The sequence below is a fragment of the Chenopodium quinoa genome, unplaced genomic scaffold (assembly GCF_001683475.1).
Source record: "Chenopodium quinoa cultivar QQ74 unplaced genomic scaffold, ASM168347v1, whole genome shotgun sequence".
NCBI lineage: Eukaryota > Viridiplantae > Streptophyta > Magnoliopsida > Caryophyllales > Amaranthaceae > Chenopodium > Chenopodium quinoa.
In genome coordinates, this window is record NW_018743850.1 from 4,603,671 (window position 1) to 4,619,171 (window position 15,501).

A 15,501-nucleotide genomic window follows, 5' to 3' on the forward strand; every position below is an offset into this window, starting at 1 on the left:
TTAATTTTATAGAATTGAAATTATATTTACTGATTCTCTATTATATTTCTTCTTTAAAGTTACAGATTTTTACTGAACTGAACTTATTTTTACTGAATATTATTTTTTTAAGGTGAAGTGAACAGGACCTAAGTAAGAAAATTAAGGGCTTTCTAAAGTGTGACACCACGTTATGAGTTCCTGAACGGATACAAAGTAATAGGGGTATATATATTATCGCGTGGTGGTATATGAATTCAGATTATGTGTCATGCTATTGTCTAAGGCTCTAAGGTAGCAATAAAGGCATATGCCTTGTGCGGATAAGAGTTTGTGCTGTTTGTGCATGCTTGTCTATGCTAGTCAAAGTATGATGAGAAAATCCAAGTTTCACTCCGTGAAAAACATAGAAAATTTATCAGGTGCGGTGTTGTTGTAAATCTTGTAATTTCGCACAGCAGAGGTAGATCTTGGTCCCAATTTTTTCTTTTCACCAAAGAAACTTTGGAGGATTGTCGATCTGATGATTGGAAATGAACTTCTGGAGTTTACAAACACCTTTTCTACAATTTGCTGCTACAATCCCGTCAAAGGTACAATAGATGACGCTAACTAACGGATTAACGTCCTTGCTAACTTCATATTGTCAAAATAATTACGAGATTGCCACTGAGATTAACGTCCTTGACTCCCCTGTTTATTTCCGAGATAAACTTGGGCTTTCTCAAGTATGATGATGAATAATTTAGGGCGAATGAGTACTGTCTATCTATCTGTATTTATGTAGGTTTGATAAACACAAACCGTTGCTAACATGTGTTCCTTTTTTGCAATCTTATATATTTTTCCAATTTTTGTTGCTCTTCTTTTAGCAGTATTGTTCACTATAGTGCTATTCAATAATATTAGTATCTAACAAAATAGATAGGCACTCCTCTTAAATATGAAAAAAATCAACTCAAGAAGCACTAATAATGAATACGTTCAAATGGAATTATAAAAAAAAAAGAAAAAAAGAATTATATAAGTTTCATATTAGATGTATAATTGAGCTAAATTCATTACTGGATTTGATTATTAATAAATAGCTCGTCAATCATTAATTTAATAACTACATATTAAAACACACAATGTTAACTATATAGGTGCTATGATTCTATACTCTATGTAATAAGGGTTTTGAGTATTCACTTTTCAATGCGCACAAAACATTGAGAGAGAGTTTACAAACACTAAGAATAATACAAGATGTAGTTGGTCCGAAGGGAAGCTAGGGGTTGTAATGATGCTTGAGATGGGTGTCAAACATTGTGAGAGATACATACACACATAGAGTTCTTGAGATCAATGTGAAGGGTTGCAATACATGTGTGTTGAGAGAAGGTTGCTAATAATTGTCAATTGATTAGTGACATTTTGACATTTTTTTCCCTGCTAGCTTATCTTTGAATTTTGCACTTATTATTTAATTGTTCATATAATTTTGTTTACTTGTTACTTCACCACGCCTAACCTCGTCTACCTTGCCCCTTATAATTCAATTTGATAGCCAATGGCTGTGTTTGGTTAATAGCTTATTTGATTAACATTAGCTTATCAACTATTAAATAAGCTAGTTCAAAGTGTTTGGTGAAAAGCTTATTTAAAGAGCTTATTCCACTAAATAAGCTCTTTTTTGAAAAGCTCCTAGTAGGAGCTTTTTCCATTAGCTTATTCAATATTTAAGGTCAAATGACACTTATACCACCATTTAATTTATAAACCTATCTCAATTACCTACTCCCACAATTAGCTTATTGGTCATTTCACATACTCAAACAGATTTAAGCTATTAGCTATTTACCAAACACTTTTGTATAATCAGCTAATAAAATAAGTTAGTCAAATCAATAAATACAATCAGCTAGTCAAAATCAGCTAACACAATCGGTTTCAGCTTTCAGCTTTTCACCAAACACAATCAATCTTTTTTCTTCATCTTTCGATTCTGTACAACTCCATCATCATACAGTTTTCAAAGGTAATTAAATTAAGACGTTCTTAATTTCTTTTTCTCATTTTTCTTATATCATAAATTGGTCCATACCGTATTAACCAGTCCGATCTTCAAGTCTAGAAATTTATTTTTCCAGTCTTCGGTCCGATCCAGTCCAAAACCCTTTAAAAATCGGTCTTGGACTTGATCGGTATTTTGCTTAAAATTATGCGTAAAACCATTAATAATGATTAGATTATTCTCAACTAGTTTAAAAAACTTTAATCATATGAGCTTTTTATTTTTACTAAACATAAAAAAAAAATATGTTAAATAATTGCTTTCCTTTATTTTTTTCAATTTTTTCATAAAATTATTTAAAATTTTGAAAAAAGTTTTAAAATCAGTCCGAATTTTGGACCGGTTTTTGGTCCAGGTCTGGTCCTAGCTTAGCCAGTTTGGTCTTCGGTTCTTGAAATTTAAATTTTTGGTCCATCGATGAACAATCCTAGCTACTTATATATGGCTAAATCTTAAATTTTAATTTTTTTCCTTATGTTGACTTGCCTAAAGTCAACTTAATTCTTTAACCTTTTTTTTTTATTTGTCTATATAACGACATTTTATTGCTTCTTTTGTTAGCTATACTCTTTGCTAGCTTACCACTACCTAGCTTAGGGCTCTAATACCATATGTATGAAGTTTAGGTAAATGTGGCTCTCTTGATTAGGGAGTCGGACATTCTGTATATATTGAATAATACATAACCTAATTAATGAATTAACGTATATCCGTCCTTAAACCCTAATAAAATTAAATTTTATACTATTACATTTGAGTTGATAAAATATTAAATCAATTATGGGTCTAACCACCAAGGTCGTTTTTAACTCTATCATGATACATGAGTATCTCACAACGTATTTATCTCCCTATTTTTTAAATAACAATTGATTTTACTTTTAGTAAATACAAGTACTTGAATACAACTAGTTCAGTCAATTGAATGGATTATACACCCAACAAACTATTATTTCTATATTCTATATCTATATTATCCAATGAGCGATGAGCATATAAAATTGTTCTGATGGAAAAGTAGTAAACAACAAAGTACTCCCAAATTTTAACTAAAAGTTAGGTCAATATTGTTTAATAAATTGACTGATGCTTTGCTGATTTTTTTTTTTCTTCTTCTTTATCGTTTGATACATAAGTAATATTTTGACTTACTTTGGACAAAATTGTCTATTAAATCACAAAAATACAATTTTCACTTGGGAAAAATCACATACCCATCTTTATGGGAACTAGTTTATTGACCTTAAAATCTATCATTCGATAAACTGATTACCAAACATAAGTATTTGGAACTTTTTTTTTTAAATTCTTTTTTAAAGACAAAGTATTTGGAACTTGAAATAGTGTAAATAAATTTATTACACCCACAACATATTATAATTAATTTTCAACTCTTTGCTATACATTTCACCCCCCTACAAAAGTACTAGAGTTTAAAGGTCCTTTCTCCGTATTTTATTACTTGCTTCATTTCTCTAAATATTGAGTTTTAGGAGGAATAGTAGAAATTATTATTTTATGATGAAAATAAGGTTGATTGAAGAATAAAAAATTTTGAAAAAGCAAAAGTGAGTATAAGTGGGAAGGAGAGAGAATATGAAAAGATATAAGGGGACTACTAGTGGGGAGAAAAATAGTAAATATTGTTATAAGTTTCCAAAAAAGGAATAGGAGCAAGTAATAAAATACGAATGGAGTAGCTAGGTTTTTTTTATTACTAAAAAGAGGGATCTGACTAAACTAACATTGTTGAGTTCAGCTATGCAGGTCAACGATTGAGAGTAGAGGGGGGAGGTAAGGAAATTCCCCTACTCCCAAACAAGTATAGTTGGTGGGACTCAAACTTGTGATTTTAAAGTCATAAGGTGCCAATTCCACCATGCATCTAAAGGTGGCACATATGAGTGTAATGAGTCTATCATGTTCATTTTGAGTATATTTCAGTATTTAAAAAAAAAATTATATGTATGAATTTAAGCTATACTTAAATTATGGTCAAGTCAAATTTTTTTTATATATTACTTTGGATTTGGATTAGTGGAAAGGAGATCAGACCCCTCTAGCTAAGGATAGACTTAGTCGTAGGCCTGATCAAAAGCAACTCGACCCACTGGCTCGGCTCGAAAACTGTCAAATTTGACTTGATTTTAAATTTAGTTAAACTTTTGGGCTGACTCAAAATTTGGCCCGAAATAGCCGAATTTGGGCCGGCTCAAAGTCTTTGTCAAAAAATGGGTCTCTGTTTTGGCCAAGGCTCAGGTCGGCCCATGATCACCTCTACTTGAGGTGCGGTTTCCCTTACCCCTTCTCCTTACTTCCAAATATAATGGCTTTGCTCATCATATTGTTACCCATATTAGGTTGTTTAATGAGAGGTTTTGGCTCATTAGAATCTCTCTCCTTAAAAAAAAAAAAAAAGCAATTTTCATTTTTGATCGAATTTGTGTCATCTTAAATGCCCACGAGTCAAACATTTTTAAATAAGAGTTGATAAAGGGCTATTAAATTTCAATTTATATTAAATAAGTTTAGACAATTTAGATATACATATAAAAATCAGGTCAATATAATGGACCCTAACAGTAGTGTCATTTGTGACATACATATTAACATAAGCCACATAATTAATACTTATCAAACACACATTTGTGTTTTAATTTGTAAAAGTGAATGGCTAATAATACTTCTTGTTAAGATATTAATTAAAGAAGAAAACATAGAAATAATTAATGAATAAAAAGGTCACAACCAAAAGGACGGAATAAATAGGGTGATAGAAGTGCCAGGTGGAGGAATTAAATCCTGAGTACAAGTCAAAACATACTCCCAATGTAAGTTTAGCTAATAAAGCTTTTATGGGCATGCATGTGTTTAAAGATTGTTAGCTATTTGCTGTTTTGTTGCTTCTTCACTTCCTTTTTTATTTATTTTTTTCTTTTCCCTTTTTTATTTTTTGAGAGGTAAATTAAATAAATAAAGTTTGCATTACATTTTAGTGGTTATTTCAACCCACTCTATTACTCATTGCTCCTACTATATATCCTCCCAGGTCAAAACTCATAAACACAAATAAAACACTATCCTTTTTATTCTCTCTCTCCTAAAAACAATCGTATTTTAATTAAGTTTTTCATACGAAGGAGGTATGGAAGGCGGAGAAGAATGTAGCAGCAACGAGTCGGGATGGACCAAGTATATTGATCCAAGCGAGAATTATAACTACAGCGGGGTTGATGATGACGACGATGATGAAGTCCATCGTCGTCATCATCAACATCATCATCTTCATCATCAAGTCATCAACATCGTCAGACTTACAAATATGAAAAAAATAAGGATGATGATGATGATGATGATTCTTTTACTTCGGATGCATCATCAGGTCCGGGTCATTACCATGACGCCGAACCCGAAAACCAGCACCACCATCATAATCACCAACAAGGGAAGAAATCTAGCAAAGAAGTGAAGGAAAAGAAGAATCATACAACAAAATATGGTAGTGGAAAAGGAAAGGAAACTACAAATAAACCAAGTAGTACTACTTTTGTTTTGAAACAAAGAAAAGGTAAGAAATAAAAACCAAATTAGTTATTTTAATTTACTTGTTAGATTAGGTAGGGGGAGTTGGTAAAAAGGTTGGGTTAAGGGTAAAGACCAAATATCAAATTTGTAGGCAACTTTTTTCCTTTGCAATTAAGTTTATATTATATTTTATTTAGGAAAAAGGAGAAGAAAAAAAAATCCTGCTTGTTAGTTTTGCTTTGTTTTGTTTAACAGCAAGAATTTCGCCTGCATCCACTGATGTGTGATTTTCTGTTTTTTTTTTTTTTTTTTTTTTTTTTTTTTTTTTTTTGTAATTGTTTCAATCCATATAATATGTGTACTTAAATTTTACGAGTACGGATTATATTATTAAGGCGTTACACCACCTTTGCCTAACCAGGCACACTAGAAGTCCGGAGTGTATATTAGACATGTTATAAGAGGTATAAGGTTTTCTTAGACTACCGTAACTTAGATTATGCTATCTAAACATCATTCACTATTGTTTTTTCGCGATTTTTACATTAGGTCATGAGGAATGAGAAGATCAAATATGTCTTCTCCTTTCTCTTTCGTTGTTTGATTCCTAACTCGTCATTAAGAATATAAAGTCTTCTACTTTGATTCCCCACTCTTAGTCTCTCATTGTGGCTATGAATGGTGAAAACAGTTTCGTTTAGTACAAGATCGCTTCACACCTCACAATCTCACATGGTCAGGTCACCATTGTAGATAATTTAAGAATCATGTTTTGGTTCTAAATTCTAATACGTTAAAGCTGTCAAATTTTACTATTTTTGACATGATGGCATTTATTTTAGATTTTTAGCTGTATAATTCATAATGATGTGATGTCCAATTATTATCTCATAATCAGCTTCTTCCCTCTTCTTTATTTTATTTTAGAAATTTCTTTTATATTTGTGTATCTAAAAGCCAAATATAGAGTTCGAATCTTTTAAAGGGATGATTTTATATTTGTGTATCAAAATTCCTTTATTTCATAACAGATACACTTTCTAAGATATTATTTTAAAAAAATACTCGTAGTAAGCACGTGTTAGGTGTCATGACAACAGTGGTCCCTTTCCATTTATGATAATATGACAATTATTATGAAGGGAATAATATTGCTGTATAACAATACCGATAGTACAATAAGAACTTAATATGATCTTCGTCTTAAGAATGGAAAGGTCCAAATGTATTCTTAGGAATAGTGGTTCTTATCACATTCAATTTGACTACTTAAGATTTGAGATAAATTCGAAGTACTACTCTATACCTCAAACCCGTAACAATCAATCCGAATGGAAACGAAGGGAGTAATGTAATTACCTAGCTACCAACCAGAATGTGCAAATGAAAGAACTTTTAAATGACAGCAACATTTTGTTAGCAAAAAAAACTTTTAACCTCGTAGAAAAACCAAAAGTAGTGGGGGTGGTGATGGTGACATGCTGTAATGTTAAGAGTTGTGGGAAGCTCTTTGTTTAGGCTGGCACTATTCATCATCTTAACATGCCCTGAAGTAAAGAATATTTGGTATTGAGGGAAATATTGCATAATTTGAAGATAGGGTTCATGTGCAGAATTATATTCATGCACGTGGAATTTGATGTTACAACATGAAAGAAAATGTATCACAATTTTGATTAAATAAATTGACTTATGGATCTTTTTTAGTAAAGGGGTCCTAGAATTTCACTAGAATCTTTATTCTTTAACAAGTCATAGATACAAGGAATTTTTACAATTTTAAGGAAATTGTTGGACTATTTTGTAGGGTTAACGACAATCATTAGAAAGATAATAATGAGAAAAATGTATGAGTTTACCAGCTTAATTATTGGTTATTAATGAGTTATATAGTTCATGTTCACCTGATTCGAAGTAGGTCAAGAACAATAAACTTTTTTTTTTTTTTTTTTTTTGAATTTATAAATTTTATTACAAGTAATGTTTTATCGAGTGTTGTTGAATACAGAATAGATATGAGGGTTGGTTGAGGAGAATTAATGAGAAGTTTCCCATTCAATGATTGTAAAGGATCCAACAAGTAGATTAACTAACAATTCTTCTTGCAAATAATGTGGAGTAGGACAAAAATTGATATGTGTGTTCTAGGAAATTAGAAAGAATTGGCACATGAATATATCTACCAAAGACACCAATAATACAATTCCAGCAAATTTCAAGCTTGTGGAAATGTGCATCTTTTTCTCACGTATTATCATCAATCACAAGTAAAGGGAAACTAACAACTCACCATTCAATCTCTAAAGACTACTTATGCCATGGTTTTAAGTGGTGTACAAAGATAATTTTGTCTTGCAAAAAAACGGGTTATTATATTCAAAGAATCTAGTTTTCTAATCATTTTGACAAAATACTTATTTCAGTTTAGTTTAAATAGTAGTTAATATAAAAACGCATTTAAAAATGTAAAGAAAATTATACAACAGTCATGCTACGCTCCACCATGTAAATACTCGACTCGACTCATTTACGCTCCAACAGGTAAATACTCGACTTGATTAGTCGATTCATTTACACCCGAAAAAAGTGAGGAGGAAAAAAAAAAAAAAAAGAGAGAGTGAGAGAGAGAGACAATAACAGGTATAGATAAAATCAAACAACAGTCATGCTACGCTCCAATAGGTTCGCCGTTTACACCCAAAAAAGTGAAATAAGACAGTAACAGGTTAAAGTTGAGACAGAGAAGATAACATTCAATGTAATCTGTTGGGATATGAAGTTTCTAAGAAGTAGAACAGGAAAACAAATTCCTTGGGATGCAGTAAACCAATATGGTAGACAGTAAGAGTAAAAGCAGAGTTCATTTAGCATCTCAATGAGATCAAATATACATTACTATTTTTCCTACTCTTGTTGGACCAATCACATTTTTGAGTTCACTGTATAAGACTATAAGTAAATAGTGCTCCTTAAATGATATGTATGCTAGTGGCACAAATGGCTTTTGTGCCACAAATGCAATAGTGGAAATAGTAAATAGATATTACTATAAATCATGAAATTATCTATGAAAGAATGTTCTCAAAACATCAGGACATCTTAAGTAGCATGTGTATGTGAAAAATTGTCAGTTACGGTAACTAACAGGGTGGTGAAAAGTTTATCATGTATTCTATTATGTATTCAGAGCGAACTTTAGCTTAATTCATTAAAGGGTATAATGAAAAATCAATCGAAGTTCTGTTTTCACCTCAAGTACCCATGTCGACTATGGAGAATTCAATGCTATGTTATTAAACATACTCTCAAATCTTAATCAAGAAACAGACATTGAAACAAAACAAGCAGATAAATTAGCAACCTGTAGTTAATGAAAATTTCAGGCAGCAGGAAAATGGATTATTTTGACAGTCTGACTTGCAACAGAAGCAGGGGAGTGTCAGAAATTAAACATGTAAATAACAGCTGGAAAAATTGGGACAGAAATCTCCAACCGTAGGCACATGTTGTATAGGAAAGATGCAGCTGCTTGTAATTTACTACTGCCAGGCTTGCCTATATATGATTTGCCTACTTAGGTTCATAAAGCATCACCAGTGCAATTACTACCACACCACCTACATAGCCTTCTTGATCTAGCCAATCTAATTCTTTCCATTTGCTAACGCTTCTTTATTACTACCACAAACAATGTTGCTCGGACTCGGGTACTAATGTCAGACAAATGTTCGTATTCAAGTGTTTGACTCAGCTATTTTGTGAAAAAAAACTCCATGCTTTTAGTTGAAAATGACGGGTTGAAGTGTTTTATGCATATTTAATGGAAATTTGACACGAGTAGTTGAGGAGAAATGAAGAGCGCTAGTAACATAGAATATAATAGCGTTTGTTGCAACCCTGCAATCCAACAAAAACTAAAAAGAAGTTGAAGTGAGGAATGTATGAGGGTATCTGTCGAATTATTATTAAAAAAAGACAAATTAGCTAAAATCTGAAAAGATTTTCTTTTAATTTTCTTAAAACAAAATCTATTTACTTTACTGTCGCTGTTCAAATGCCAGCTCATCTACATACAGCATTCAATTTTAAGAAATAAAATATCTGAAAATCAGTTTCTTAAAACAAAAGGGATTATTAGAAGTAAATAGGTTTTACAGGGGTTAGGCAAGTTCATAATCATGGTGGCATTTCATTCATGTAGTTGAAATTCACCATCTTATATGTTTAAAATTCACACTAAGAGTTGGGATTTTATGTCTCATCTTGTATCCCACCTTGGCATCACTTTGACGATTTGACCCATCAACTTAAAATCAAATATTAGATGTTGGTATATGTGGATGCAATGCCATGTTACAACCAAAGATAATAAATTACGAAGTATAAGATAACAAACAGAATGGAACAGAAGATCCTAATTAAATATATAATCTTGGAGGTAAAGGAGGGAAATAGGCATAAGATTATCCGATCCTTCAGCAAAATCATGCACAAGAAAGAAATTTAGCAAATGTCAAATGCTTTAACAAATGAGGTGATCAAAGTCTAGCTTAGACAAAGTCGTACCAAAAACCTCAACTCGAAGATGAGAAAATTAGAGGAAGACTTCAAGAACTCCAAGAAACATAGCATCAAATTTTAATCATGGTTAATGCTCAAGGCCGTGCAGGTGTAAGAGAACAGGACCTCAGGCTTCAGGGGTGAGAAAGCTAATGTTATATGGTCTAGTCTTATTTCGTGCAAACTGAGCTCCAAAATAAACTGATAGAGCCACAAATGTACTCTTACTGTAGATAAATAACATTTATTTATAATTCATACTTGTACACATCTGAATTCACTTCAGTCAAAAACAGTCAATTTATTGATTTGCCGGCATAGTTCTGCTAGTAGTAGTATTTATTTATCAATTAGCCTTTGTATATTTATTTAATATAATGGAAGGATGAACCAATCAAAGAAAGAATATTGAATTTCTGAAAAGAAGAAAATGCAGGAAATCAAAATAAAAATAAGAATATACATTACAGGGTAAAATTAACCACCAATCTGGTACTAGTTATTTCTGTATTAACCTTATCCTTCAGCATTTTTTAAAAATACTATTTGATATTATTTGTGAGTTTCAGAATGCCAGAATTCAGAGTTCACATTTATAACTAAGCAGTGTTCAGTAATTTTGTTTCTTTTCTTTTTTTGAGGTAAGGTGCACAACAGCCATTCATGGGGAAATGGAAGAGGGAGAGGACGGGGAGGACACGAAGAGCGAGCTTGATTGCAGGAAATAAGCCTAGAAACCAAGAGGTGAACCAAATTCAACTTTTTAGGCAGTATTCAGTAGCTACAGCTAATTTTATCCTAGTTAAACTTTCAACGGTGTATCTAACAACAACCTCAAACTGAAGGGACTTGCAAAAGCTTTCTAATGGAGCAGGAATTTTTGATTGAAAAACTATAGAGTACTAGCGTAATCAAGGGGCTGTAATTCTGTATCACCTGAGGGTGCACACCGAGAAGTAGAGCTTAAAGATGATAGAGGTACAAAAATATAACGCAGGATGCAATATGGTACATGTGTTATCAGCCAGACAATGTCGTAGTATATAGAAGATTCTATCATGTATAAAAGAATTGATCCATTGAACACTCACACCCCTTAAACAGGATGGGAGTTTTGTCATTCGCAATGTGTTTCCATTTAAGACAGCAGATTTCAAAAGCTTCTAAACTTGAGTTCTTAAAGATTAGCGACATCCAAAAGATATGAAAGCTAAAGAGAAAAGGGAATCTATATAACACAATTAAGAAAGCCTTTCAAGATTAAAAATATTCTCTAACAAATAGAGTAAAAAATAAAAATCATAAAAAGAAACGCACAGCTCAAATTTGGTGGCCGGAAGCTGATTATTAGCGAGTTTGGATAGAAATCAGAAGTCTCAACTTAAATCTTGGATTTAGCGAGTTTGAACCACTCAGTGTGGAAAGAACCAGGCATGTCAACCCTTTCATAGGTGTGAGCTCCAAAATAATCTCTTTGAGCTTGCACCAAATTAGCAGGCAACCTTTCCCTCCTATATGAATCAAAATAAGCAAGGCTGGAGGACATACCGGGGGTGCTGATACCAGAACCGATAGCAAGGCAGACAACCCTACGCCAAGCAGATTGACGCTCAATCATCTCCTTCGAAAATTCTGGATCAATAAGGAGGTTTGCAAGGTTTGGATTCCTGTCATATGCCTTCTTGATGCGGTCCAAAAATATAGCACGGATTATGCATCCACCCTTCCATATCCTAGCAAGCTCACCGAGTTTCAAATCCCACCCTTTCTCAACACTCTTTGCACGGATCAAGTTCATTCCTTGTGCATAGCTACATATTTTGGCAGCATAGAGGGCCTGCCTAACATCATCAATCAATTTCTTCTTATCAACAACTTGGTCCGATAGGGTATCCTCAACCCCTCCAGCTTTGAAGACCTTGGCAGCTTCAACTCTTTCCTCTTTCAGACCACTGAGGAATCTCGAGTCCAAAGATGATGCAATGGTAGGGGCAGCAACAGATAATTCAGCAGCTTGCTGAACTGTCCATTTACCGGTACCCTTCATGCCAGTTTTATCCAACACTTTATCTACCAAATAACCTTCAGCTTTGTCATCTTTAATTCCAAAAATATCTGCTGTTATCTCGATCAAGAAGCTAAGAAGCTCTCCTCTGTTCCACTCTGTAAAAACTTCCTTCAACTCCTCATTAGAGAGCTTTCCAACTGATTTAAGCACATCATAAGCCTCTGCAATCAACTGCATGTCACCGTACTCAATTCCATTGTGAACCATCTTAACAAAATTGCCCGAGCCTCCTTTGCCTATATAGGTTACACAAGGGCCACTATCAACCTGAGCGGCTACCTTAAGAACGATGTCCTCAATGTTCTTGTAAGCATCAAAAGAACCACCAGGCATCAAAGAGGGTCCATTTCTTGCACCCTCTTCACCACCAGAAACTCCCATTCCAAGGTAGAGCAGTCCCTTTTCCTCCATTGCCTTTTCTCTTCTCTCAGTATTCTCATACCACTCGTTACCTCCATCAATGATACAGTCCCCTTTCTCCAAATAGGCAGACAAAGTTTTGATGCTTGCATCAACTGGAGCCCCAGCCTTTACAAGCATGATTACAACACGGGGCTTCTGGATTGAATTGACAAAGGATTCAGGGTCATGAAAACCATACACAGGAAGATTTCCTTCTTGTTTGGCTCGTTCAACAGTCTCATCAACTTTTGAGGTAGTTCTGTTGTAAACAGAGATGGGGAATCCTTTTTCAGCAATGTTAAGGGCAAGATTTTGACCCATAACAGCCAGACCAGCAAGACCAATTCTTGTTGGAGGAGCCATCACTTATACCTATCCAAAAATATAAATTATCAAGGTATAATTTTTTTAAACATACACAGATAGAGAAGTAAACATCAAAACTAGAGAAGGGAAGATAAATGGAAGGACTGCTATATTAGATGGAATTTAGGGATTCTTTGATAACGAGTAGATAGGGGCAAATTGAGTATATTCATATGCTCAGTCATGCTATTATCCACTGGCATTTGATAAAGAATTTATTGACTTTTTATATCTACCCGATGACCCCTTAGGATATACTCCTAATTATTTACATTGTGCTATTATTAAATATTATGTACTTATGTCCTTGTGTCATTTTATACATCCAAAATTGCTAATCAACCAAACAGAAACACAATCTGCTTATCTGCTATTTACTCAAGCTCAATACACCTCTAATATAATGAGCTATATGTTCATCAAATATGTTACGGAGTATCAGCTAATATCAAACATAGCATTAGAGGGTATTTGGTAAACAATAGGCAGGAGATAATAGGTTAGTCAATCTGCTATTTATTGGAGTTCACTGAATCATAGATTTTAAAGCTTATTGAAATTAATCAACAAGTATTATTTTTCAACATGCTATAATTAACCCTTTTCATATCAATTAGTTTCTTCATGCTACTACTTTTTGCAAAATGCACTCATGTCCTTATATCAGTTCATAACATCCAAACAGCAAACTGCTAACCTACCACACTGCTTATCTACCAACACTTCTGTAATTTGCTACCTACTCACTAACATAGCATCTTAAGGCTTAAGCAAGGAAATAAACTCAACTCCTCCTACAACTCATGAATATCACAAAAAGGCGGCCATATGGAAACGAAACACAGGGCTATTCCTATAACAAAAGAATTTTGATCAAAGGGGTGAGAATTTTGATTAAAAAACATCTAGCGCCATGAACACCAACAAGATTCAATGACATCATATCTGCCTGATCCTTGACACTGATGGAAAAGAGCGGGGCGAAATTAAGAGTATATCCTCATTAATCGAATCAAGGCATCAAGCCACTAGGAGTACACAATCTTATAACTTTCTCCAGAAAGTTAATCAAACTAAAGCAGGAAACTTTTCAGGCTTACTCATTTTACAGTAAGCAAAGCAAAATACAGACAAAAAAAACCAGAAATTGTGCCAATTCCATCAGAAATTCATCCAAATTTGATCTAAAATTATATTATCTCCTTGCAATCGAATGGATCTCTAATTCAAACCAATCACAAAACAAATTGAATCAAAAAAGAACCCCACAAAACTGATCATCAAAAAATATTGAAGATCACAATAGATCTTCATATATCTAAAGATGATAAGTAATTCTACCAACTAATTTCACAAACAAACACTAGAAAAACACAAAATTAACAAGAATTGAAAACACCCAGATCAATCAATTCCATCCATCAGCTTCCAGATTATCAAAAATGATATGAATAACAAAGAAAAATAATATACCTGCTTCAAAAATTGGTGGATAGAAAATGAAATGAAAACCCAGATAAAAAATAACGATTTGGGTTTAATAGAAATAATATAGAATTATTGGTGTAAAATGTAACGATGTTGAATCTTTGATTAAATACTGAGAGCCTGAAAAATGCTGCTTTTCTCTCTCCTTCCTAGGAAGTAACAAACTAACAACTCTCAGAAGCAGGTCAAAATTGGCTAACACGATTGAATAATTTCGTTTATTACAAAGTTTTTATGTTCTCATCATGGACCAACCAAACACCCCCACTAAAGATCGAGCAGCCTGAAGCGTCTCACCAACCACCTACCCACATGGCAATATTTCTACTTTTTGCCCTTATATTTGTTTTTTATTTCACAATTCGGCAATTTTCAATTTGGACGTCATTGTGACGAGTTTTAGTAAAGACCTGCCCCATATAGTCGAAATTGCCCTTGTTTCGGTTGACGATGGGGAAGGTTTGGTGAGTGAAAGAACGAGGATGTAGATAAAAATCTACCTGGTAATTGTATGTGTTAAAATCAAAATCCAATTTGGACATGTAAAATACGTTGGTTATTGAGATAAGTAAGATCTTGGGTAGTGAGATGGATAACGATGGTTTTAGTTTTAAGTCCATCCGTTAGTAGGGGCATTGGGGGGTGATAAAATGGTTATTAGAAGGGTAATGAGGCGATGATGGTTTTAGCTTTATAACAATTTGTCAGTAGAGTTAGTTAATGGATATCTATTAATTCGAGTCATCCGCTTTAAATAAATAAATGGATGAAAACCCAAATTGAATAGATAAGAAATGAGTGATGAATTGGATCGGGATCTCAATGGTGCTCCACTTCTTATGTTAATCATCCACCTTCTCAATAACACAGAATAATTGATTGTCTCTAAAAAAAAATTAAATTACACTGAGAATAGTGAAACTCCATTTCAAAAAATGGGTTAATGTTACAACATTGATTCAAAATCAGAATGAAATTGAAAATCAACTTTTCCAACCAAACTTTGCTCATCAAAATGAATATTTTTGGTCTTTCAATTTAATTGATTTGGTTGGTT

At 33.1% G+C, this 15,501-nt stretch overlaps 1 protein-coding gene across 1 annotated transcript; it reads right to left on the reverse strand.

Moving 5' to 3' along the window:
• Positions 1 to 11,181: 11,181 nt before the first annotated feature.
• Positions 11,182 to 14,723, reverse strand: LOC110686033 (6-phosphogluconate dehydrogenase, decarboxylating 1). The gene is made up of 2 exons (XM_021862602.1): positions 14,430 to 14,723; positions 11,182 to 12,962 (listed from the first exon to the last, which is right to left on the reverse strand). The coding sequence occupies exon 2, from the start codon at positions 12,951 to 12,953 to the stop codon at positions 11,502 to 11,504; it is 1,452 nt and encodes a 483-aa protein (XP_021718294.1). The 5' UTR covers positions 12,954 to 12,962; positions 14,430 to 14,723; the 3' UTR covers positions 11,182 to 11,501.
• Positions 14,724 to 15,501: the final 778 nt, after the last annotated feature.